We start from the raw sequence: 25,983 nt of genomic DNA on the forward strand, positions 1-25,983 counted from the left end.
TCCTCTCCTGGTATGTCCTTTGCCCACACCATTCCCTTCTCTCTACTCCTCCTTCCCCCTACTCCGCCCACAGCCCTGCCTTCTCCTCCCTCCATGCTTCTCCTACTTTCCCTTCCCCTTTTCCCTGTTTCCATCCTTTCCTTTTGCATACTTTCCCCTTCCTTCTGTCTTTCTTTCCTGCCTATTAATGAGCAGATTGAAGTCAAGGTCTTTGCATTTATTAGTTATTGTTTTCTAATAGATAGTTCTTAAACATCAAATATTAAAGCATACTGTAACCATTAACCTCCACCCCCCACCACTGCCACTCCTAGGAGACCCCAAATCCAGAGGCAGCGGATGGAAACCGGGGCAGACATTGTTTACCAAGCCACAGGATGGCATCTTGATTTTTCAGCAGGACTGGGAAACCCATGCAAAAGCTCAAAACCTACTCACCAAAAAAAAAAAAAAAGCCTCTTGATATTTGCCCTTAGGACATCAGTCAGCCTTCTGTTTGCAGTAATGATTTCCCCAAATCTTACTGGATGGACATCACACAAAATGGAAGTCCTGAAAGCACTGGAGAGTGAAGGGAAGCAGGTAGATTTTGGTGGGAAGTCCATGGCTGGAGAGAGAAGTTAGAGGAAATGAGCTCACTGTTTCTTCCGGTTCTAGCCAGGGCCGGGTGCAGGTTGTGTCCTGCAGGCCAGTGTGTGGAAAAGCAACTATCTTTTTGGCCTATGAGAATAGAAGCAGCTACAGCTGCCAAAGGGAGGAGAGGGAGTCCTGGAGGGGAAAGAGCGGGAGAGGGGATCCCCCCTTTCTATCTGGTTCCATGTCTGGCCCACCCCTGGACCACACTTACAGAGCATCTCAGCTAAAGGCAAAAGAGGGGCTGGGGGTTGCTGTCTAAGATGAAGCTTTAAGTTAGAGTCCAATCAAGGAAAGCACTTATTAAAACAAAATGAAATGGTGCCTGTTAGAAAAAAAAAAAAAAAACAGAACTTAGAGCTTCCACGATTTACATTAATAATATATACAATCCAAGTTACCCAATATAGGAAATGCCAGAACAATGGGATATACTCTCGAGTGAAAAGATATTATGTGAAAGGAATCAGACATGAAGAACTATATGCAGGATGATTCTTTAAATTTTAGAAAAGGCAATGGTACAGGGAGAGAAAGCAAATCTGTGTCGGTCAGAGGCTGAGTCAGGGAGGGTATTGGTTGCAGAGGGATATGGGAAACTTTTGGGGAGTGAGGGATATGTTCTATATCTTGATTGGGATGATGGTTATACAACTATATATTGTTGTCCTAATGCGCCACATTCTACACCTAAAATGAGTCGATTTTACTGTATTGTAAGTTGTATCTCAATAAAATTGGGGAAAAAGTAAACAAACAAATCACAGCCAGTGGGCTCTATATCCGGGCTGTAAGATATTGGTCCATATCTTCAAGTGTCCTTTCTATTCATATCATGGTCCATTGTATCAATGAACCATAATTCATTTTTAATTCTACCGTTGCTGGGTATTTGCATATTTCTTCCTCTTCCTCCTCCTCCCTCCTTCTTCACTTTTCTGATTGTACTCATGGGGCTACATGCAACACTTTTGAAAGTATTTGTTATAAACCAAGGTATCAGTTTTGTTGGGTTGTAGATGATACATGCTAACCTTTCTTAAGTAATGCTGGGTTGTTTTCTAAAATGTTTGTACCAATTTATACTTTTATGAGCATGTCTGAAAGCTTCATTGCTCTATATTTTGCCCACACTTGGTATTATCAGATTTGAAAATTTTAAATCTGCTGGGTAAATCTTATTTTAACTTGCATTTTCTTATTAGTAATGGAGTTGAATATCTTTCCAGATGTTTATTAGCCACGCAGATTTCTTTGGGGAGGAAGAGACCAAGTCTTTCCCCATTTTTGACTGGGTTATTTTACATACTGATTCATGATGTCCTTTGTATACTATTTGTATGTTAGTATCCCTTGTTGTCATACATATTACAAATATCTTATAGTTTATGACAGCTATTTTCATTATATAATTAACAGAGTTTATGAATTATAGTCTATCAATTTTTCCCCTTTAGGTCTTTTTAAAAAATCTCTTTTAAAAAGTTCTTGCCTAATCAAAAGTTTTGAAAATATTCTATGTGTGCTTCTAAAAACTTTATAGTTTTGCCTTTCTCATGTACATCTTTAACTTACCTTTAATTGATTTCAGGGCATGCAGTGAAGTCATGATACATTTTCACTTTTCCCGATGGTTAAGTAATTTTTCTATCAGCATTTATTGAATAGTCTCTTCTTAACCCCACTGATCCGTAGTGCCATTTCTGTCACATATCTAGGCTTTATAGATGCTCAGATCTTTTTCTGATCTCCCAATTCTATTGCATTAGTGAGTGTATCTAATCCTGCATTATTAGCACACAGTTTTATTTAGGGCTTTATGATGTATGCCAATGTCCTGGTAGGGTTAGTTTCCTACATCAGTCGCAGAATCAGGACACAGAAATCACAGCAGCTAGTTTAACAGGGGAAAATGTAATATAAAGAACTGTTAACTAGGAGAAAGTGCTTAACCCCTACAAGGGGTAAAGGAAAACTCAAAGTTTTCGAGTCAGATGTAGCAGGCAGCTACTACCTCCATGATGAGGAAGAGGGAAAAAAGAAGGAACTAGACCTTTGGAGAACCACACGCCTTTCCAACCAAAGGCTGGGGTGTATGCAGCCTGCTTGTTGCAAAGAAACTTGACCAGGTGTATGGCCCAGAGTGATATGTAGAAATGGTTCACCGTTGCCCTTGGGTATGGAGCTAGTCTGTAGAAACTGCCTACTTAGCAGATACAGTTGCCAGAGGGCACAGTCAGAGCCATTGTAGACATGGCCTCTTGGAGCCCCACAGAAGTGCCCGCAGTGGGGGAAAGGGTGGACCAAGGGCCCAGCTGGGTCTGTTTCACCAGGGCTGCTAGGGTTCTGTGCTGAATAATAATGGTGGAGGACTGAGCGCAGAAAGGGACCGCCTTCCTGCCGCTGCTGCGTAACTCCAGCGCCCTCTATTGGCAAAGCAAAACACTGCTATCTGGCAAGGATGAAGTGTTAGCGTCCAGTGGCACACTCACAAAGGCTGAGAAGGTCGATTTGGAGATAAGAGAAAATTAATTGATTAGTGGCACAGTCTTCTAACTCGTTCTTATCTTCGAAAGTTTCCTAACGATTTTTTGCCCCTTGCATTGCCATTCGCCTAAGTGGGGGAGTGGAGGGAGTTGAATTTTTACTTGGACTTCAATCTATAGATTTACTTGTTGGAACCGACAGCTTTACACAATTGATTCTTCCAGTTCGTGAACATTTGGATCTCTTCATTTATTTAGGTCTTCCTTAAAGCTTTCCAATAGCATTTTTATCATTTTCTCTATAAAGAGCTCCTACGGCTTCTGTTAGGTTCATACTTTAGTACTTCATGTTTTTAAAGCAATTGGTATATTTAAATTTTTCTATTTCTTACTATTATACAAAAAAACGCAATTTATTTTTGGTATGTTGTTTTGTACCCTGCAACATGTTAAACTTATTCCTAAATTCTAGTCATATATCTATATATTCTCTTGGATTTTCTGCATGTACAAGTTTATTTACTAAGAATAATGGCAGAGTAGATTCCCTTTCTTATGTATTTCTTATTCTTGCCTTATTATACTGTCTAGAACCTCATATGTCGAGTGAAAGTGGTAGATACAGGCATCTTTGCCTCATTCCCAACATCAAAAAAAATGCTAGTGCCGTTAGCTCATTACCTTATAGGTCCCTTTCATCAGTTCAGAAAGGTTTCTTCTAGTCCTAATTTGCTAAAATACTTTTAAAAAATTATGAATGGACACTGAACTCTACCAGACACATCTATCTTCATCTATTGAGATGATCTGTTGATGTGAATCACATGGGTTATTTTCTAAGGTAAACCAACCTTGCATTCCTGGGATGAATGAATCCCATCTTGTCATCATGCATTATGCTTTAGGTACATTGTTAAACTCAAAATTGGTAATAGTTTGTCAAATTTATGCTCCCAAGTGAGATTAACCTAAAATTTTCCTTCTTCATATTGTTCTTGTTGGTATTCTAGGCTTATAACATCAGTTGGGGAGTATATGTAGAATCAAGCTTTATATACCTTCTCAGATATACCCTTGACTGCCTCCTTTCCCTGTCTTGACTGGCATCCCACACATGCCAGTTTTCCCCTCTACTTTTGGACTTTAATGAAACATGACCATGAGATATGGGATCTGAATTCCTGAATAGCTCCTAAGAGGTAGATGATGCCACCCACAGGGCCATGCAATTATATCCCTGATGACCAGTGAGAATTGGGAGATGGAAGTTACCTGATAGCCAAATTACTTCCTTTTCCCTCTCTCACTGACTAGTTCAAGATATTGCTTTTTCCAGAAACCTTTCCAGTAAAATTCACACAATAGTCTCACATGTTGAATGATCTAGTATGTCTGTTTCAACTCATTGTGAAGTGACAGTAATACATTAATGCATCACATTGCACTTATAAGATTTCCCTTGCTTTATCTCCTCTCATCTACTCTGCTGAGATTGCATTTCCCAAATAAAGTTTTAGTATCTTAATCCTTGCCTCAGGCTCTGCTTTCTAGAAGACCTAAGCTAAGACCAGAGAGTATCCTTTGTTCTATGCACTGGAATATTTTGTATAAGACTGCAGGATTTTGTTTCTTTGAAGTTTGATAATGCTCCTAAACTATTTAGGTGTGGGTTTTCTGTTGGGAACCAGTATTTCATTTTAACGGTTGTAAGACTACTCTCTTCAGAATTTCTTCTTCTTGTGAGGCACTTTGCATAAGTTCTAGTTTTCTAAGAACTCATCATTTTCATCTATCCTTACACATTTATTGGCATAGACTTTATATTTTTATCTATTTCATTGCACTTTTATTGGTATCTATAAGATCTGTAGTGATGTTCCTATTTTCATGGTTGTTACTGTTTTTTGTTAGGTTGGTTCTCTCTCCCTCTCCTTTCCTTATTGACCATGCTAAGGGCTTAGAGACTTTATTAGTATTTTTTTAAAGATTTTATTTATTTATTTGACAGAGAGAGGTCACAAGTAGGCAGAGAGGCAGGCAGAGAGAGGGAACCAGGCTCCCTGCTGAGCAGAGACCCCCCCACCCCCACCATGAGGGGCTTGATCCCAAGACCCTGAGATCATGACCTGAGCCGATGGCAGAGGCTTAACCCACTGAGCACCCAGGCGCCCCTTTATTAGTATTTTTGAAGAACCAACTTTTGATGTTGTTGATCTCTATCATGTTTGTTTTCTAATTTGTTTGCCCTTAAATTTATTAGTTCCTTCCATTTTTTTAACTTCATGAATGCCTAGCTCATTAGTTTTTAGTCTTTCTTCTTTTTAAAAATATTTTATTTATTTATTTGACAGAGAGAGAGCATAAGCAGGGGGAGTGGCAGGCAGAGAGAGAGGGACGGAGCAGTCTCCCCACTAAGCAGAGCCTGACATGGGACTTCATCTCAGGACCCTGGGATCACAACCTGAGCCAAAGGCAAACGCTTAACCAACTGAGCCACCCAGGCGCCCCATCTTCCTTCTTCTCTAATATGCATGTTCCTAAGCATGTGGGTCACATGCCCCCCATATACTGCTCTGCTTTCTACATTATTTAGGTGGTACTTTATTACATAGTTTCAAGTATTTCTTAATTTCCATGACTTAAATTTTCTCATGTGTTAATTAGAAATGTTTAATAATTCCCAAATATGTGGGGCTTTTCCAAAGATCCTTTTTATATTGATTTCTAACTTAATTGCCTGTGGCCAGAGAATATTGTATACTGCAGAAACCCTTTGAAATGTATTGACACTTGCTTCACTTGCCAAGAACATGGTTTTACATACCGTTCTCTATGTGACTGAAAAATTATGAATGACAGTGTTGTGATGATGGAGTGTATATGCACACCCACGTAATCAAGACTTCAATTTCCCACCTGTTCCCTGATATTTGTCTTCTTGTTCCATCAATTACCGAAAGATGACTCTGGATATTTTTTTCCTTTGTGGTTCTCTCGTTTTATTTTAAGACTGTTTCATGCAGCACATACCAAAGTACAATATTTCATCTTCATAGCGAACATAACATTGTATCTTATTTAGTGAAATCTTTAAGATTTAATCTTAATGTCTACCAAGGCTCCTAAATAAACTGCACTTAAGAATTTTTTCAAGATCCACTTGTGGGGCAACCTAAATGAAGACATTTGGTCCCCTGGAATTTCGCAGCTCCACAATAACTATGACTGCACCTCTGATAAACTGGCACTGGACCTACAAGGAAGGGGAAGCACTAACTCATGCAAGCCCTGGCATGGGAGGGTGGTATTAACTTGTAATTGTGGAATAGGCTGATTGCTGCTAAGTGCCATCAGCGCACAGAAAGAAGAAAATGTCGCGCTCAACTCAGGGCATCATGTAAAAGCTCTTCCTGGCAGCGTTTGAAAAAATCCTTAGCTCATGCAGCTGGACGACAGACTGCCGGAAACCAAGCCAGAAATTACAAATAAAGCTGAATTCACAGCCTTCACTAGTCTGTGTTACAGTCAAGCCCTCAAAGTAAGTAGCAGCACCCTGAAACATGGGGTGGGGACATCAGGTTGGAAACAATGAGAGCTTTGAACCCAATTCCTCCGAACCTCTGGGCTACTAAGTCCCTCGCTCTTGCTGGGACAGCAATCTACCCTGCGTGGAGACCATGTTAAGGGCTCAACTGAAATGGATGCCTCAAAAGATAAAGTATTTGCCGTCTCAAGATCTGCCCCACCTCATCAATCACTAGAGTAAAGCTTCAGCATGTTCAGTGGGGGAAGTTTGGTCTGTAATGTGGGAGGAAATGGCTTACCACCAAGAGCGCAGGATTTGGCTAGTCTGTGCTTTTCCTCCCTGCAGAAACTGGCAGAACATGCCTGGAAATGAATCTTGAGGACATGAGACTGGGCTAGGTTAAGGGGTTTATTGGTAGAGGCCACACTCTTCTACCATTCAGAATTTAATATCCTGGCAAGAACATCTAGAGATGATCCTGGTTCAGCTGGGCGGTTCCTTGAAGGTTGGAGGGAACAATGGTGTAGAGAAAATGCAGAGGTGCTAGAACTGCCTTGGTACTGAGGCAGAGCTCAGAAAGTTAAAAGAGGCAACAACTGGGAGTGGGGGACACGGGATGGTAGTTATAATTTAAGATCAGAATATCTGCCACTTGTCTATGTGCCCCAGAAGGCCAAGAAAACAGTCCTTTCACTGAAATAGTAAATGCTCTAGAGAATAGGGCATAAGCATTGCTAAGAAACTCAGTGGCAGCCTGCAGGCCAAGGCTGATAGCAGGAGATACTGACAAAGAATTGGCTTCCCTTGTTTGAATGGAGAGATGATTCTGGGACAGCAGAGACCAAGTGGTAGTGATTAGCTGTCAGAAGCAAAGCAGTAGTTACTATAATAGGCAGCAACGGATGGAAACCAAGAAGCCTGGTCCCAAAGGGGATCTGTGAAGATGGCTAGTGGACCATGGCAAGATAGGGACAAGACAGGTGGGCAGCCATCAAAGTGTTGCTTGACTGTATTGCTCATAAGATAGCAAGATTAGGTGAGATGTCAGGTGCTGCAATGAAAAATCACTATCCATATCCTTTCCAGATCTAAGCCTGTTCTTAGACCCATTGATAAAGGGAAGGCTGGGATATTTGAGGAAGAATGCTATGATGCCACAAAGGAGCATCCCATAAAGGGCATCAAAGGAATAGACAGCCATTTGCCAGAAAACCTACACACTGGGGAATAGGAAACAAAGACATCTTTTTAGGACCTTGGTTTTTTGGCTTAGAATGGGAGTTGGCAAAACATTTTTACTATGAAGAGCCAGGCAGCCATTATTTCAGGCTTTGTGAGCTTTGTCAGGGTGTTACAACTAATCAACTACGTCACTGCAGCATGAAAGCAGCTATGACACCAAGTAAACAGCAGGGGCTAGAAGTGGTTTTAATAAAACTTTATATGCAAAAAGAAACAGCAGGCCAGATTTGGCCCACAGACTATAATTTCAAAACCCCTGGCCTTGAATGCAGTTTTCATAAAAATTCAATGCGTGCTTGGAAATAATGTATAGGCTCCCGATTGCTGTGTTCATTACTCTGTAGTTTATAAACTAGAACAGCACATTAAATTATGCTGTTCAAATCCCCTATGTCTGACCTGTTTGTGTGTGTGTGTGTTTGGTCTGCTTTATCTATAAATAACCCAATGAGTTTAGTTGTTCAAAAACTTCCTACTATGGAATTTCAAATTTCACTTTATAAGTTTGAACCTATGTTATTAGGTGCATACAAGTTTAGAGTCTCTATTTTTCCTGGGTGATTAAAACTTGTATCACCTTGAAATAATCCCCATGAACTCTAGTAATAATTTTCTCCTCAAGCTATACTGGTGTGAAAAGAATATAGCTACATCAGCTTTTGTTTTACAGTATATTTTTCATCCTTTATTTTCAACCTTTCTATGCCTTTACATTCTAGTTGGTTCCTTATCAGCACAGAACACAACTTAAAAGTCTGAGCATCTTGGGAGCCAAAGCAAATAGGAGAATGTTTACTTTAAATTAAAAAGGGGGGGGGCAGTCAGGTTGCGGGCAGCCAATTTGCTAGTTAAAACAACCTAGCTACCTCTGACATATAGGATATTAAACAGAACAAAAGTGTCTTTAAAGGTAGTTTCAATACCCCTAAGGCTTCACAGGCTTACACATTGTTTTGTTTTGTTTTGTTTTAATTGGAATTTTATCAGTTGCTCACTGATGACTTAACAACACAGCTAATTTGGCTTTCCATAAGTAGTAGCTATGTTGATTAGTCTACTGCCAACAGCAAGGCAAACAGAAATGATCAGGGGTTCACAGCAAAGTTGCCTGACCCCTCAACTTACTAGAGGCTTTTATTTATCCTGCCCGTTGCTCTTTAAATCCCTTTACTCAGTGGTATTTACCAAATGTGTCTCCATCTTTGCTGAACTTAAGTTAACTGGAACCACAAGGCGCGAACAAAAGATGTTTTTAATGTATCAGAGCACCTTGTTTTGGAGGAGGAGGGGCAGGGCAAGAGGTGGCACAGAGCCCGTGGTCGAGCTAGAACCGCAGGGCAGGAGGCGTTTCTAGTTCTGGATTCCTGTCACTAGCTTTCATGACTTTAACAAGGGCTCAGCTTCTCGGGCCTCAATTTCTTTATTGAAAAACAGGAAATGACTCCTTAATTCAAGAGAACGTGGTTTGGGGAAAATAGTGACTCTAACAGTGCTTGGCACACATTAGGGCCTCAACAGGGTGTTCCATAGTTCCCTTCCCTCTACTCTGAGCAGCTCAGTGGATAACAGCATTCCTCTTGACTTGCAGTATGCTGAAAATGGCTCTTTTCAAAGGAGATGGGATACTATTTCTTCTCTGTTCCCACTCCCACCAGTGAGGGACTCTTGGGATTTGAAGCATGCTTTACCTCAGATTTCAAATAAACCCATGGGGCAGGGGAGCACTTACGTGGGTGGTGGTGGTGGTATGCAAGGCCGGGGAGGGAGGTTAGGGGGGGAGGGGTGAGTCCAGGCCTGAGCATCAGGGTGACCTATTTAAGGCTCCACCACTCACCAGTCATGACTGCGGATGGATCCATCTTTTCTGAGCCTGGGGTGGGGATAATAACCTCACTGACTTTGGAACTAAGGCAAGAATGGAAGGAAACAATATATCCACATTGTATCAACACACCTGCCCAGTGCCCACCACACGGTACACACCTAATGTATCAAAGGCTTTCTTACAGAGGGCTGTGCCGCACCCACCCAAATCATGAACCCCACAGTTCCCCCACAACGCACAATCACGTCATTTTCAACAACAGACACTTCTGCAGATAAAAAAGGTAACCCACACTTTCATTTTCTTTATTTTTCATTGATACCGTATGAATACAAAGTTTCTAGAAAGCTACAAAATGTCTACCACTTTATCAAGAAGGCATCAAAATGTGTCACTTTGCAAAGACATGAAAACACCTGCAGGAACTGACACAAAAATAGCATTTTTAGAGTGATGAAATAATTGCACTTAACTGTCATGGATATTAAAGTTATCACACATATGTACCGCGAAAGCTAGAATACATTTTTTTTTTTTTACAAAGCACTTTATAAAAAAATTCTCTGCACACAAACCCTATAATTTTCATATAACTATCATACTAAAGATAAATTCACTTTAAAGCCAACACTTAGAACATTTTTAAACAAAATGGTACCAGTACCTAAACACAGACATTAATACAAGAATACTGTACTGCCAAGAGGTTTAACCAAATGCCTTTTTGAAAGTTTCTGCAAATAGTTTAAGAAAACATGTGTGAGAATTTGCCCCCCACCCCCATCTCTCCAATCTATCGAGAGGAACCTTATCACCCAGGGGCACATTCCAGAGCCCCCTCCCAGCTGCAGTACAATATCAAAGCGACCACTGACCAGATGAAGCGCTTACGTCACAAGCCCATAGTATACACGGGACACAAAGACACCGACTGTGAGAATCCCATTAAAGTCATTTAGAACGTGAACAAACACATGTGGCAAAACCAATTTACATAAAATTTAAGCATATTAAAGAATTAAAGGCTATTCGGGTTTCTTTTTTTAAACGTTACAAAATTGTTTTTGTTGTTTTTCAGGCACGTACTGTTTTTGTTTTCTTTCTTTCTTTTCTTTTCTTTTTTTTTTTCCTTATCTGCAGGCTAGAGCCTATAGACAAAGGCCTACAGAAGTGAATCTTTCAAGGAGGTAACAGGGAGATGTATTTTTTTTTTTTTTAAAGAAGTGCAGTTAATATCTAATTTACATAGTCAAACTAATCACAGAAAATGACTGATCCAAAATAATAATAATAATAGTAGTAGTAATAAAATAAGAGACTGGTTTCCAATTGATTTACACCTAGATTTTGTCAGCCTCTCTGAGAGACAGGGGAAGGGAAAACCATCTCATAATGGAAGGCAGACAAAAGAGCCTACCTGAGAGAGGTTGGCATCGCCTGGAATCTGACCCCATTTAATGAGGAACAGAGGGAACGTAACTGCCATTTCAAACAAACTAAAATGATGTAGTGTGGTGTATGACCGACTCACTGCAAATTCACAAAGAATAAAACAAGCTACAGCCTTAGGAAGTAGGACAATAAATACCGATATTTCATCTTAGTTAATGGTGCATGACTTCAGCGAAACTATCCTTGCAAATGCAGTAAATTTTAAACACAAGACTTTCACTCTTCACAACAGAAGCAATGAGTTTATGAGAGAAAACTATCGCCAAACCAACAAAGCGCAGTAACAGTTGAAAAGAGAAGCAGGAAAACAAGCATTTGATGAGTTCCTTTCCAGGGGTGACACAAGTACGGACAGGGAGGGCCGAACTCAAGCAGCTGACTAGCGCTCATGTTAGCTCATTTTACTTTTCATCATTTGACGGGTTTTGTTTTGTTTTGTTTTGTTTTTCTTGTAGAAATTTCTATAAATACTCACAACATGGTGTGGATAGAAATCACTCCTGAAATTTCAGAGCCCAGACAGGGTAATCTTAAAGACACCAGGGAGAGACAAAAGAACATACGCATTAAGAGTTCAGAGGCTAACTTTCAAAGATGTCTGGTGTCATTTGGAAGTCTATATGGGTAAAGACCATTTTTTTTTTTTCTCCTCCTGGCTTTTGTTTGGCTGGTGTTTTTGCCTTCTGGTCCTTTCCACGCCTCTTCCTTACCTCTATCAGTTTTCCCGATCTATACAAGGTTTTGATAAAAGCCGACACGGACTCTAAAGGGTTGCCCTTTGAGGGCTGGAACATTCTTTGAAAATGCCAAATTGTGAATGGTGCTCTTTGGAAGTTTCTCATCGCACATTCGTACACAACACTCAGAGTCAACATTTTCGCCATAAGAAGAACACTTCAATTGTAATGACCCTAACTCATTTTTGTTCTGCACTCGCATCTCGGTTCGAGGCTTCCAACTTCCAGAGTGGTGTCACTGCGTAGACCAGAGAAGTGCGCGCTGTCATCGGAATGGAAAAGAAAGCCTCCACAGAGACTGCACACGCACACGAGGGGAAGGACAGATCTGTCCACCGGCCGCAAGTCTGTCGTCTGTGTGGCAGTCCCCTGGCGCGGACACAGGGCCGGGTGATGGGCGGAGAGGACGCCCGGGGTCGCGGACACACACACACACACACACAACAGTTCCTGGGGTCCCTCCTGCTGCTGCTACTGTGGGACGATGGTGGCGGCAGGCAGGGTCCGCGTCGCGCCCTTGTGGACAGAGGCCTGTGGTTGGTTACTCATCCTGGTAAACCAAAGGCATTACGGTGATCTCAGAATATTTTTGGTCTCTCTACAAATTATCGTTATATGGCAGCACTTTTCTAAGCTGGAATCTCAAACCAAAGGCACTTCCATGCTAGAGCGCAGAAGATTCATAAATAGCTAAGTATTTGGTCGTGAATTTAAAAGGCAACTTTAAAAGTACAATTTGCTTCTCAGAGTAAACTACGAAGTTGGAAAACCTTCCGTTTTGGTATATACATTTGAGAATGAGGTCGAAGAACCGCCTCGTGTTCAGTTTCCGATTTTAGACCGAGTGGTCAGTGTCCTCTAGAACTGGAGAAAAAAATGGGCTTACGAAAGAGAAATGCGAACAATTTTTGCCTGTGTGGTTTCAAATATGGGGCCAATTTGTGAATGGATGCGGAGGGCCGGGGACGACTAGGTATCACTAAGGCACTGCTTACTGGAACGCTTTGGCAGCTTTGAATTTAAAACTCCCTAAAAAAAGGAACAGTAGTAAGAGAAATGCTTCCAGCTTACAAAAGGGCTCACAGTTCCGAGGCAGCCTTCGGCACTGCACACCCTACACACAATGTCTCAAAGATTTAAGGCTTTTCAGAAATGACACGTGCAGGGCTTTGCCACAGAAACGTCAACAGAAAGAAAGAAGCGATGCAGACATATGCTCTCGCTGTCACGGGTGTGAACGCCAACGCACGGGATCGGTTCTACCCTTCGTGAGGACAGGTGTAGTGTACCAGACAGAGCATACATGAACTTAGATCCTATGTACCTGGTTTGTAAGACTGACTGTCATCTCAGCCGGTTTAAATAATTTAAGGTTGTACAAAAAACAGACTGCTAAAGCCACTACAGTATCGAGACCTAGAGAAGACTTGGGTTAAATTCACTTGCGGACTTTTAACACCAAGTGCTGGGAACAGGGGCTGCTTTTTGGCTGGTCTGAGCGTGGGACATGGCGGCTGGGTTGCGTAGCAGGTAAAAAATGGACTCGAGATTCTGTGGCAGGTGAATTGTCCTCAGGGTAAGTGAAAAGGCTCATCAGCTTTTGTATCTGCTTGTGGCTGCCTCGTGTAGCTCCAATCAGACCAGAGGCTCCATGGGGGAAGCGGCGTCAGCATCGGGTCGATGCCATGCTCTGGCTGAGGGGGAGGTTCTTAGTCCCCCCCGTCCTCCGCACTGAGCCTGTGCACATCTTTGTAGGGATCACTGAGGCATGAGCACCGAAGAGGAACCACCTTCACTGTAAGAGGCCAAGGATTAAGTGGCAAGGTCCCAGAGCCGCACCCTGATTCCGTCACTAACCAGCTGGGTGACTCTGGGCAAGTCACCTCCCCTCTGGATCTCAACTTTCTCATCTGCTAAATGAAGGAGAGAGTAGGTTGTGCTCTCTTTTAGCTCAGTAAGGAAAAAAATCTATCACCCCCTGCTTCCAGAACTGGTCCCTCTCTCCTCCAACCTTAAAGATGCAGTGTTCCAAAGGCTTCCATAAATTCTAAAAACAGCACTGAGTGTAGGGCAGAAAGCAGAAGACCAGAGGAAGCTTACCGAAATGAGGAACGCTTCAATCGTGAGACCCAGATGCTTACGAGAATAATGAACACAGCTGGGATGTCTTTTAAAGCTGGTAAACTGAGGAATGAAGATCAGATCACAGATGCACCTTACAGAGGTTCGAGATGATCATGGGGATGGGGGTGACCTGCTATTCCCAACATCCCCAGTGATGAATGAAGGAAGCCTCTGTAGCAAGACAGACTCTGCTGTGGGAGATGCCCTGAAGGGGAAGAGACCTGGACGTAATGTCATTTGAGGAACCTTCCTACCTGCCTCTTCATGACCTGAAACAAAGCTCCTGGGACAGCAGCAGCTTTCTCGGGGTGAGATTGGAAGGGAAAAAGAAGATCTCCAATATGGTATTTGTGACCTGTAGGATCTAGGGCAGGGGTTCTCCACTGGGGGTCATATTGGGCTCCACAGAACATGTGGCAATGTCTGGAGATACTCTGGGTCGTGGCGATAGCAGGGAGAGCATGGGGAAGGCCCGGGACATGGTGCAGGACAAAGAACTGCTCTCAACTTGCCAACAGTATCAAGGCTGAGAGCCCCTGACTGAAGAGTAACACAGACCTTCTGGGATTCTGGAACCTGTTCTGGAGAAGTCCTGACAGTCATTTTAAGGCTCTTGCTAAGATGGAAACGAATGCCCACAGACCAGAGTCCAGTTTTTCAGCTCCCTCCTGGGTTGGCTGTGAGAGATGGGCCTCCATGCTCCCCAGGAAAGTATGAGATGCCCCTGACTCAAGGCTGGTGATGCAGGGTCGCCAGGAGACCTGGTACCCAAAAGCTGTAAGGACAGGGGCCTGGAAAGGCTTTTTTATAGTTGGGGAAGCTTGCCAGCTCAAGGGAGAAGACTACGACAAAGGATGAAAGACTACAGACAGACTTGCATTAGGCACCGCCACAGAAACCCCACCCCAGCACCTAACTTGGCAGAGACAGAGATGGCCAAGGGTTTGGGTAACTGGATCCGTGGTTAAGATAGGGAAAATATCTGCCCTAGAGAAAGTTTTAGGAGAACAAGATGAGAAGAAAAATTTTAAGGCTCCTAGAAATGTTTTTAAGAGCAAAAAGCTATCCTCCAGCGTGTTCATGCAAATGCCCCAAACTCAGCTCCAAAGGCATCTGGGGGAGGAGGGCACAGCCTGCCTCCATGAGCTCAGCAGGCCGGGGTGTGCCCTTCCCTCAGCCAGCAGAACCACCCTCCAGCTGCTCTTCTGGGGTCTATTTGTGCTTTGAAAAGTAAATCCCAAGAGGCCTCCTGGCAGACAGAAGAGCCCCATTCCTGTGTGGGAATGGGAATCAGATACTCCTCTCGCTGAAGTTCTGGGCTGGCTCTGGACATAGAAGATCCTTTACCTCCCCCTTCATAGGGTCCTGGCCCTGGAAGAGTGGGGTTTCCACTGAGGAAAGATGTGGGAGACAGAAGCAAAAGGAACATTCCTAGGAGGGCTGCCCAAGAGAAGTCATTAAGTATGATGACTACGGCAGAAGATTCGGTGCCTGCATGGAAGGCCAGATGAAAGGGCAGACCACTAGGGCAATCCTTCAAACCCTTTAGAATCAGAGAATAAATGGTAGTTTTTTCACGGAGGGAAGACAGACATCAGCCTACTGGTTTATATGAGAGGTGTGCGTTCCAAATGGGAGAAGTTTTGCACTTTTTTCACTGGTCTTCCCAGGAACCGGTGGCATGAGTCTTAGAGAGGTCAGGCTTGGTCCGGTGGCTTGTTGGCCACAAGCCAGCCACACCAGACCCTCTAACCAATATCCAAGCAGGATCAGAGCAGGTGGTGGGACAGGGAAACGGATAAGTTACTAGGATGTGAAAGAACAAGGTATTTCTTTTCTGGCTTGATAAAAAAGCCACGACAGGTTTCACAACTTAAAAAACTTACTTCACGTTCTATTGTGTGAAATCTATTCCTGGCGATTGTAAGAATGTCATTTTCCTCTGGGAAGCTGGGGAGTGTAACCCTGTCTCCTTCCCAGTGAAGCACTTACAGAAATAACCCAAGACACACGGCCACTTCGAACCAACTCTGCCTGGGCAATGCTTTGGAATATCTGGGTTGGAAAGTTGAATTTCTCCTGGGAGGAGAACCTCCCAGATGAGTCTGTTGGAAAAAAAAAAAAAAGTCAGAGAGAACGCTGGGCCTCTCCAAACTCAGTCAAACAAGCACTGTGACTATCGAGAGATGCTGAGGAAACAGATGTCCTTTGAGAAGGTATCTAGATCTAGGGACACAGACTGAAATATACGTGTACACGTACGTATCAGCACCTAGCAAACTGGTGACATTAAAGAGATGTTCATTAAATATGTCTGATAACTGTATGTGTATATGTGTGGATGTGTACACAAACACACATGGACACACACATTATGGCAGGTTACTATGCACACTGGTTCACCAGAAAGAATTTATCCACAGGCTGGAAAGGATGCTTGCAATTTTCTGGGGAGCAGAGATGCTAAAACTGATGAGCCTTTTTCTTGTTTGGTTGGTGAAATTTCTCCCAGCCACAGGATTTTTCTCTACTTTGCAGCTCACAGTGCAGTATTCATGCCAATTTTCAATTTTTGTTATTAAATTTCAGTGATTCAAACATTTACTCATCTTGGTAAAAAATTTGGTTGTCCATATAAAATATAACTGCACACACAAGACTATAAACATTTGTACGTTTAGGTTTTCAGTATTTATCTACTTATTGCAAAAAGAGCCATCCTTTTTTTTTTCTTCATTAAATAATCATCACATTAGTACAATACAATTTTATATTTTTTAAATATACTATATATGTTAAGGATAAGGGGTGAAGTTTTCTTCCTTTGTAATACCTGTTCAAGAGTTTAATGGATTAAGAGATTAGTTTTCACCTTGAGAAAAAAAAAAAAAGTACAAATTTGTCTCATTAGAATATTTCTACCAAGCATTTAAGGCTATATTTTAACATTTGGCTTCAAAAAGAAAGAAAAGTTTCATTTAAAAAATAATTTAGTGAATTACATTCTTTCAAAACTTCCACCCTAATTAGTTACAAAGATAAGTCTAAAGATTCTTAGTTTTGTGTACTAATTTACATTTATATTTAAAGATTAATTTTACTTGTATCTTAAAACAAGAATTTTATGTTGGAAAAAAAACAAAATAAAACCAGAACTAAATACATTTGTATAAAGGCTATAAAAGCCCCATGGCAAATGTTCTGTCTCAATTTTTTTTTCCCTACCACAATTAGAGACAGGTCTCTGCAGACAGAGACCCGGGTTCTTAAGGTTCACCTTTCCCGAGGAATTGTGGGCTGCGGATGTGAAGAACACATAGAAACCACTCAGATTTCTCTTTTTACAACTGTACCAGAACTTCACAGCTACAATGATAGTATGAACACATGAAAAAAAAAAATAATGACTTCACTCAAACAGGATTTAGAAAAGTCAGGGTGACCTCAGGGCCAGGGCACCCCCCTGTGTGGTGAGGTTTACAGTCAGTCATTCAATAATGGAGTGTGTGTGTGTGTGTGCACATATGTGTGTGTGTGTATATACAGATATCTATATATATAAATAACCATGTTCAGTCCTTTACAAGCCTGTAAATATGATGTTGTGCTCCATGTTCACTATTTGAAACTTCAAATACACAGGCCATGCACAGGAGAGTTTCTTGTGTATCCCTGTTTGTTACCACCTGTTAAAAAAAAGAAAAAGTATATACTTATATATACACAGACACATAGAGGGAGAGAAAAACCCCCACATAGCAAACATGGTCCATCTGTGCCATGGCAACTAGGGTTTGCTTGGAGAGGGACGGTCTCAAGTTCAGCAGGGAGACTACTGCACACGTCCCAGCCTCACGCTGCCCCCTCCAGTATCAACTCAGGATAATTAGGGATCTGACTTGAATCCTAGCTGAATCCTAGCTGAACTTAGTTACCATGTATTTACCATGTATAAGACATACCTTACGGACAAGGTCTCACCCCTAATTTGAGCCCACAAGAATTAGTTCGGGTTTTTTAGGAGGGTTGATTTCTTTACAACAAAGACCATTTTCTAGAATCCTGTCCCACAAGACAGTCGTTTACCTTAGGAATTGCTTCCTATCTTATTCTTAAACTTTTACTAGATTTGTTTCACAACAGCTCACGAGAGACGCGAGCTCCACGAATACTAGCTCAGCACTTTAACCGGCTGTGCTGGGACTCAGTACCCTAGACGCTGAGTGAGTAAGGCACAGTGGTAGAATCACATTAAATGATCCCTCTTTCCATGCACACAGGCTTTACCTTTCAAAACGTACTCTGAAACATTCATCTGCTTCCCCTCTTGGTTCAAGTCACTGGACTCCAGCTCTCTCCTCCTCGCGCCCGTGGCCTTAGCCTGCGTTCTTCCCTTGAGTGACCAGATCTGACCCAGGTCCCTGTGGCCCCTCCCCACTGGACCCTGCCTGCTTCCCAGAGCCGTTCTCAGAAGTAACTTTCCAAAAAAAGCAAATCTAGCTCACTTCCCCACAGTTTCAGTGATGCTGTTGTGTGTGTGTTTTGCCTGAAGACAGCTTAGTGTCTTCAAACACTGTGAATCTGAGGGCCTAGGCCAGCATGTCACTCCCCCCCGCCCCAGCACTGTGGGCCGCTTCACCCATTCCAATTCCCTTACTCTCAAGGCATCCGAGTGTATGGCCCTTGACTGAAGAATACAAACTCACACACTTTTAACTGTCCCATCAGGGCACATAGTACAGTCTGTAAGTACACACAGATTTGTGGTTTTTTTTTTTTTTTTTTAAACATCCATGTCATTCAGTGGGCTCTAAGTTCCTGAAGAACGGGGGCCGTGTTTCCTAGTAACTAGCTTGGCACAAAACAGTTGTTTAATAAAAATGTGTGTGGAGCGGGGAGCCTGGGTGGCTCAGTGGGTTAAAGCCTCTGCCTTTGGCTCAGGTCATGATCCCAGGGTCCTGCTCAGCAGGGGGCCTGCTTCTTCGTCTCTCTCTGCCTGCCTCTCTGCCTACCTGTGATCTCTGTCAAATAAATTAAAAAAAAAAAAAAAAATCTTAAAAAAAACCGTGTGGAAGGAATGAAGAGCGACATAATAGTCAACATACATTAACTACGTAGCGTACACCCGCTCGGTACGAACTGCTTCACACACACTGTCTGGTATAATAGCACAACTTCATGAATGGGTGCCCGGTCACCTCCCTCTGACAGCAAGTGAGGCCAGGGAGTGGACCAAAGGGTACACAACTGTCACCGAAGAAACGTATCTCTGACTTCGAAGACCTTTTTCCCTAACCATGAAGCCATGCTGCTCTAGACAAGGAATGGATAAAGTAATAGATTATTGACCTTTTTTTTTCCCTGGGTAGTAAAGATTTGACTAAATACTGGTTCCCACTTCCTTCCTTCCTAGTCTTACTTCCTGCCCCTTCCCTCACAAATAGAAGACTCTAAGCATGCAGGCCTTCTGTCCTGGAAATCTCTCTGTCCCTATATGCAAAGAAATGCCATGCCCTGGGGTGCCTGGGTGGCTCAGTCAGTTAAGCGTCTGCCTTCAGCTCAGGTCATGATCCCGGGGTCCTGGGATCGAGTCCTGCATCGGGTTCCCTGCTTAGCAGAAAGCCTGCTTCTCCCTCTCCCACTCCCCCTGCTTGTGTTTTCTCTCTCGCTGTGTCCCTAACAAATAAATAAATAAAATCCTTAAAAAGATAAAATAAAAAAGAAATGCCACATCCTGCTATTCTTACCTCCGGAACAGTCCTTGATCCCATGCCTTCTACCACTGCCATGGCCCAGGGTACCAGCAAAGCACCTGGCCTCCCCCACCGGAGCCACCCTGCCCCTTCCTACTCCCAGTACACAGCAGCCACAATGACCCTGTGAACAATACAACTCTGACAAGAATGCCCTCTTGCTTAACAACCCCCATGGCCTGTATTCAACTTCCAAACTCTCCAGCCAGTAAGGCCCAGGAGCTCCAGCCTCATCTGGCTGTTCCTACCCAGCCAGCTACCTGCTCCTTGCTTTCCTCTATCTTTTTCCACACCAGCCACACCAGCCTATTTCTAGTCCTCCCACCTGCCCGCCCACCTGTGGTACTTTTCTCTACCCTCTTACCCAGTCATCTGGCAGGGATGCCTCCTCTATCTCTGCCTGAGGGAAGCCTTCTCTGACCTCCCTCCTCAGGTCAAATACTCCTGGCATCCGCTCTCTGGGCACCATGTACCGCCCTCTGTCAGCCACCAGCCTCCGTGTGGTTTACATCCATTTTGCGATTGCTTGAGGAGCACCTGCCTCCCTCAGGGGCTTCCAAGATGGCTGCCCCCCACCCCCATCTAGTTTACATCTCAGCCCCTGACATGTAAGTACACACCCATGAGACAGCGCTTTTCTTGGTAAATCTGAAACATGTCTGTTTACCCATCAAGGTAACTTAAGCACCAGCTGTTTACATGCCTTGAGGATGCCCCATTCAATACTCTGTACGCCCAGGTGTCTGTTTCCCAAGAATACCACAGGCAAGCATTGTATGAATGTACTGTAACCACTTCTTCACCTGCCTCTTTCCCTGGAGCAGGCCAAGATTTGCTCTGGAATAGGCACTGTTTTGCCTGCACTGCACCCTGACAGCGATTATAATCTCTCCACAGTTTAGCTGAATGAAAGCAAATATTCTCAACAACCTCTGAGGTGGGGCATCTAGAGAGCATTTTGTTTATAAGTGGAGGAGGGAACTGAGTTTAGAGACGTTCAGCGACTTATCCAAACCAATGTCATTAAGTAGAGCTGCATCTTAAACCCCAGTCTTCTGACTGCGTGATCATGAAATAGCCGCAAAGTAGCTTTCCTATCCTTCTAAGTCTTCGTTTATATCTGTCACCAGCTCTGTGACCTCAGGGAGGCCTAACACTCCTTACCCATAAAATGGGAATAAATACGACCTCATAGTCTGCAGTGAGAATTTCATAATATCACATTTACAAAGGATTTAGCACCGTGCCTGGAGCCTCCATGATCTGCCTTACTGTCTTGCAAACTCTCTAGGAAAGACTATGTTCTATTTATCTTTTTCTTTTTTAGCCTCCAGGCCCAGCACGGGGCTTGAACTCGTAACCCTGAGACCAAGAGTTCCCTGCTCTACCGACTGAGTCAGCCAGGTGCCCTGAATATGTCCTAGACTTCATGATTAAGATTCAAAAAAAGTAAAGAAAAAAATGTTTCTAGCAACCTGTATGTATGTATGTCTGAATGCAATTCCAAAGACAACGGGAACACTTGGCCTGTAATTCAGTGACAGTCTTCCTCAGTCTGTCTGGATATTGTCACTCAGGCCCTGCATTTACAGGTTCACCTCAATTTCTGTATCATCCTGTTGAAATCAAAGACTTTAGCTCACTGGCCAGCAGGGTCTGGAACTGGTCTTGCTGACACAGGCTTTGTAATCCAATACCTAGTAAAATGCCTGCAACTACGTCCAGCAGCTGCCATCCTGGCTGTGTTCCTACATCTCCCCCTGCCGCCCCCAAGGAAGAGCTGAAAAGTACTCTCTTTCCTTTCTCAACGAGTTGATTTCATTCCATAATCCAGGAGTTCTGGTATAATTTCAGCTTTTCTAAATGCTAAATTTCTAGCAAATATTTACTGAGAGCTACTAATTCATCACAGCAAAGGAATTTTTCTAGTTGCTTAATGATAAATTCTGGAATTAAAGTAATGCTCTCTCTGGATAGCCAGGCTGCTTGAAGTCACATGTTCAAGGAGAACTACTGATTTGGTCTCATGGATTTTGTGGCTAAATAGATGCTTTGAGTTTCTTCCCGGCCTTCTTTTCCTCAGCTGTGCTCTGTGAGGCAGGGGTAGGGATGGAGGGCATAGTCCTTAAAATGCTGACACAGACTCAGAACTGGTTTGTAAGGACAGCTAAGACTGCTTCCAAGAGAGATGGGCTGGCCATTCACTCAGAGAGTTTGGGTGAATTCCTAAGGCTATTAACTGTCCACACCAAGGTACGACACACTCACCTTCTGCCCATCTGAGCACAAAGTCCCCTGTTCCTAACTAGCAACAGAAACCAGCCGTAGGTCAGGGACCCGCCAGCACCCCAAACCAGGATCTGCTCCGTTTTCACTAACAACCATTACAGAACAGGATACTAATCAATAATATTCTCGGTAAACAATACTAATTAAACAATAACCTGTTCTTGGTAAAGAACAGGTTTTCCAAAGTTTCCCCCAGATTGCTAGTCTCCTATGGACATGCCAGAGAATCCACTGGGATTCTCTCTCAGGAATAAATGAAAATTACACGCACAATTATCTGTCAGCCAACTGTATGCCCATCACGTGTCTGTGGACTTGAGACTCCCCGCAGCTCACTGCCATCCCCCTGAGCTGCAGGTCTCAACTACCCGGGGAGCCATTAAAATAAAACAAGAATGGCGATGCTGGGTGGGCCCTGTGGGCCCTACCCCCCCCCCCCCCCGAATTTTTAAAAGCTTCCTGTGTGGGGATGCCTGGGTGGCTCAGTCGGTTCAGCCACTGCCTTCGGCTCAGGTCATGATCCCAGGGTCCTGGGATCGAGTCCCACATCAGGCTCTCTGCTCAGTGGGGAACCTGCTTCTCTCTCTGCCTCTGCCTGCCACTTTGCCTGCTTGTGCTCTCTCTGACAAATAAATAAAATATTAAAAAAAAAATTCCTGTGTGAATCTGATATGCATTAGGATTTTAATTTTTTTAAGTTTTGTTTATTCAGTTTTTATACTGTTGTGAGGAAACTGGGTCCCTCTGGCTCTGGCAAGTTAAATACGAAGGAATTTTATGAGCCGGACAGCCCACTGGTACCTTGAAATTGACCATGGAGGATATATTTATACCATGGAAATGGGGAAATGCTAATAAATCAGGGTTTGGGGGGGAGGGTGGGGATAGTTGGGGGTTTTTTTGCTTGTTTTTTTTTTAAAGTAGCACACCACAGATGGTGAACTCTAGTCGCCATGAGTCCAAAACCTCTGGGTCAAGAACTTCTGCTCTAAGTATTCTAGTTCTCAATCCTAGTAACAGCGTAACAAAGCAGGGCTTCAGAGGGCTGAGTATGTGACCGTGATACTGTCTTGTGCCCTTTGAGCAATCCTGTTTCTAAGTTTTGTTTTGGCATTTTTCCTTCGCTTAAGTCAAGGAATATTAAATTTTTTTTTCAAAAATGAGCCTAATAAAACCCCTTGCTACGTATTTTGTAGGCAGATTTTTGAGGACATTGCTGTTCTTATAACCTTCTTCCCAAGTATCCAAACGGAGCCCCGATGAGAAATTTGTTTTAAAGTTAAACATGAGGGGATCCGCCCCTACTCTCCAACACTGACCAGGGGCACAGGAAACTTCTCCCATCATGGACTCTGGGCACCAACCACTGCTTTTACTTTCCCTTTAGCTGTCCAAGCTTTGACCATACTCTTCAGCCTATGGGGACTATTTTCAGGTCATGACATTCTAATTTCCATTTCTTGTGGTGCCGAGGGTTTGTATTTTGCGATCTTAGTGCGCATGACTTCTTATAGGGCCTTGCAATCCTTCGTGAAATGAGTCAAGGTGTATTTGAAGTACGAACCCACTGACTCAGTTTTTGTCTCATCTGCTATCTGCCTACTCGGTGGCTGGGACTCACGCGGGGCTGACACTGGAATGACCTAGAGAACGATAAGTATTCACGCCTGGCTTCTCTCCTCAAAGGTCCTGATTTCGTCGATCTAGGATGCCGCCTTGGTGTCAGGCTTTTAAAAGTTTTAAAGTATTTTAAGAAGTTCCTCACGCCTTTCTAACGTGCAGCTGAACTGACCCACCTGAATTCCAGTTTTCCTGAGCTTCAAAGAGCTAATGAGCCTCACCAGATGAGACCCTGTCTCTTCTAGAGACTTGAGCCCAAGCAGAGCCCTAGCTTTTGCCCTGGGTGCTGTGGATTCAAATGGTGATCTTCCCACAGCCTGCTCAGCACCCCTACACCCCGTCACCTTCCTGCCCCCTTCCCCTCCAGCGTCGGACTGTGTCAGCCACAAGAAGAAAGAGGCAAAACAGTTACCAATAAGATTGTGAAGTTTTCCAAAACACTGTTCATCATGTATTTCTCCGGTAAGTGTTTGAGCTTGTGGATGAAGTTTATCATATATTCACACATTGGGGAGCGGTTTATTCGGTACACAAATCGGCCGTTCTCAAACCTTGCATACTCCGTCTGTGAGGGGAGAAAGGAGTTGAGCACGTTTACACTTTGGACTTCAAGATACATGAAAACGCTGTTACTGCCTTCAAAAGCATTTTTCTTTTCCTTTTTCAACAGAAGTCATCTGCTAGATGCTGTTGTACTAGTTACACAGTGTACTTATTTTAAAAGAAATCCTATCTCCAAACTTAATGCCATACTCAGAAATCCATTACTTTTCTGGGAACTTTAAAAAAAAACAAAAAACAGTGGAAACAAGAGAGCTTTAGAGAAGGGTTGTCTAGGTCAGAAAGAAAAGAAAGCAAAGGTCAGAAAGAAATATAATCACCTACTTAGTGATTTTCTGCCTGGAGATGTGGGGGAGCAAGGCCCAGCCAATTACAACTCTTCAAAGAGTCCAGAGAAAATCCTCCCCCACTGTTATAAGGCCTCACAGACCAACGACTTTGGCAGCTAATTTCTCTACCTCAGGAAAAACTACTTCACACTGATCACGAACTCCTGACTGTGAGTGATTTATGTCTTTAATAAACATGGAAAAGAAAGAAAATACGGGTATGGAAGATCCCACGGAAAGACTGAGAAATAAGAGACACATCCCTAGACAGTCTTGGATCAAAGAAGAATTAAAAAGGAAATTACAAACTATCTCAAAAGTAATGAAAAGGGAAACACTTGACATCAAAACTTAGGGGACCTGATGAAGCTCTACTTGGAGGAAACTTAACAAAGCAGCTTCATGAGTTCACAATTAAAGGTAAAAAATTATAGAACTAAACCATGTCTGAAATTAAAAAAAAAAATGAAACAACAACAAAAAACCCACAAAATAAACCCAAGCCACAAAGAAACCAAAGGAAACCAGGAATAGGAAATTAATAAAGATAAAAGCTCAAATAGATGTTAACAGAGATAAAAAATGTGGGCAGAATAAATTAAAAAACTGGTTTCTTTAAAAAGTCAAAAGAAAATCAAGCCTTCACAAGCTTAACAGAGAAAAGAGACAAAACCACAATTACGGGAGAGATCGGAAGATCTGTAAAAGGTTACCTCGTGTAACTGTAAGGCAAAAAAGCCTAGAGGAGAGGATGACTTCCCAGCAAAGTATGAATTACTAATATTGAACCACAAAGGAGAAAACTCCAGTAGGTCCCTTACGGTGGAGGTGACCAAAAAATTGTTCAGAGACTCACCACGGAGAAAGGTACAAAGACCAAATTGTTTCACTGCTGAGTTTTATGCAAATCTAAAAGAATAATTACTCTTATTGTTATGCAAACAATGCCAGGCCACAGAAATAGGCAGGTGTCCCAATTCTTTTTGTGAAACTAATGGACATAAAGAGATTAGAAAGAGGAGTGTCCTAGTATCACTTAGGAGATGCTAAAATCTTATGTAGAACAGCCAAGAGAAGAGTCACTGTGTCCAAAGCAGGACTTTCTTCAGGAATGTTGTGGTGGCTCCTACATGGGATGGGTACAAACTCGTGATGCCCACAACTTGGAGAAAAGTCATATAAGAGATGCTGAAAAGGCATTTGATAAAATATTGCAGCTGTTACTAATAAGAACCCTCGTACAACGGGAAGAGAAAGAAAGCACCTAAATACAAAATAAAGACCGCTTATACAATCCAACAGTGAACGTATATAACCCGAAATGGTAAAACACCAAAAACTCTATGGGCAGCAGTCACCACTCACCGGTCTACTTCTTTTTATGACAATGTTGGAGGTTTTAGCAA

General features: G+C 42.9%; 1 protein-coding gene across 6 annotated transcripts in view; it reads right to left on the reverse strand.

Annotated features, from left to right (window-relative positions):
- Positions 1 to 12,806: 12,806 nt before the first annotated feature.
- The window catches only part of LOC111159431 (TEA domain transcription factor 1), a 258,170-nt gene continuing 244,993 nt past the window's right edge, over positions 12,807 to 25,983 (reverse strand). For 5 of the 6 annotated variants that reach the window (XM_022521893.1, XM_022521895.1, XM_022521894.1 and 2 more), the window contains 2 exons: positions 24,100 to 24,252; positions 17,549 to 17,711 (listed from right to left, as the gene is read on the reverse strand). In XM_022521893.1, the coding sequence (XP_022377601.1) occupies positions 17,598 to 17,711; positions 24,100 to 24,252 (267 nt within the window). In that variant the 3' untranslated portion in view covers positions 17,549 to 17,597. Of the gene's footprint in view, positions 17,712 to 24,099; positions 24,253 to 25,983 lie in introns of all 6 variants that reach the window. The other variant, XM_022521891.1, reaches the window with a different exon arrangement.

The sequence above is a fragment of the Enhydra lutris genome, unplaced genomic scaffold (genome assembly GCF_002288905.1).
Source record: "Enhydra lutris kenyoni isolate GAN:26980312 unplaced genomic scaffold, ASM228890v2 scaffoldscaffold68, whole genome shotgun sequence".
Lineage (NCBI taxonomy): Eukaryota > Metazoa > Chordata > Mammalia > Carnivora > Mustelidae > Enhydra > Enhydra lutris.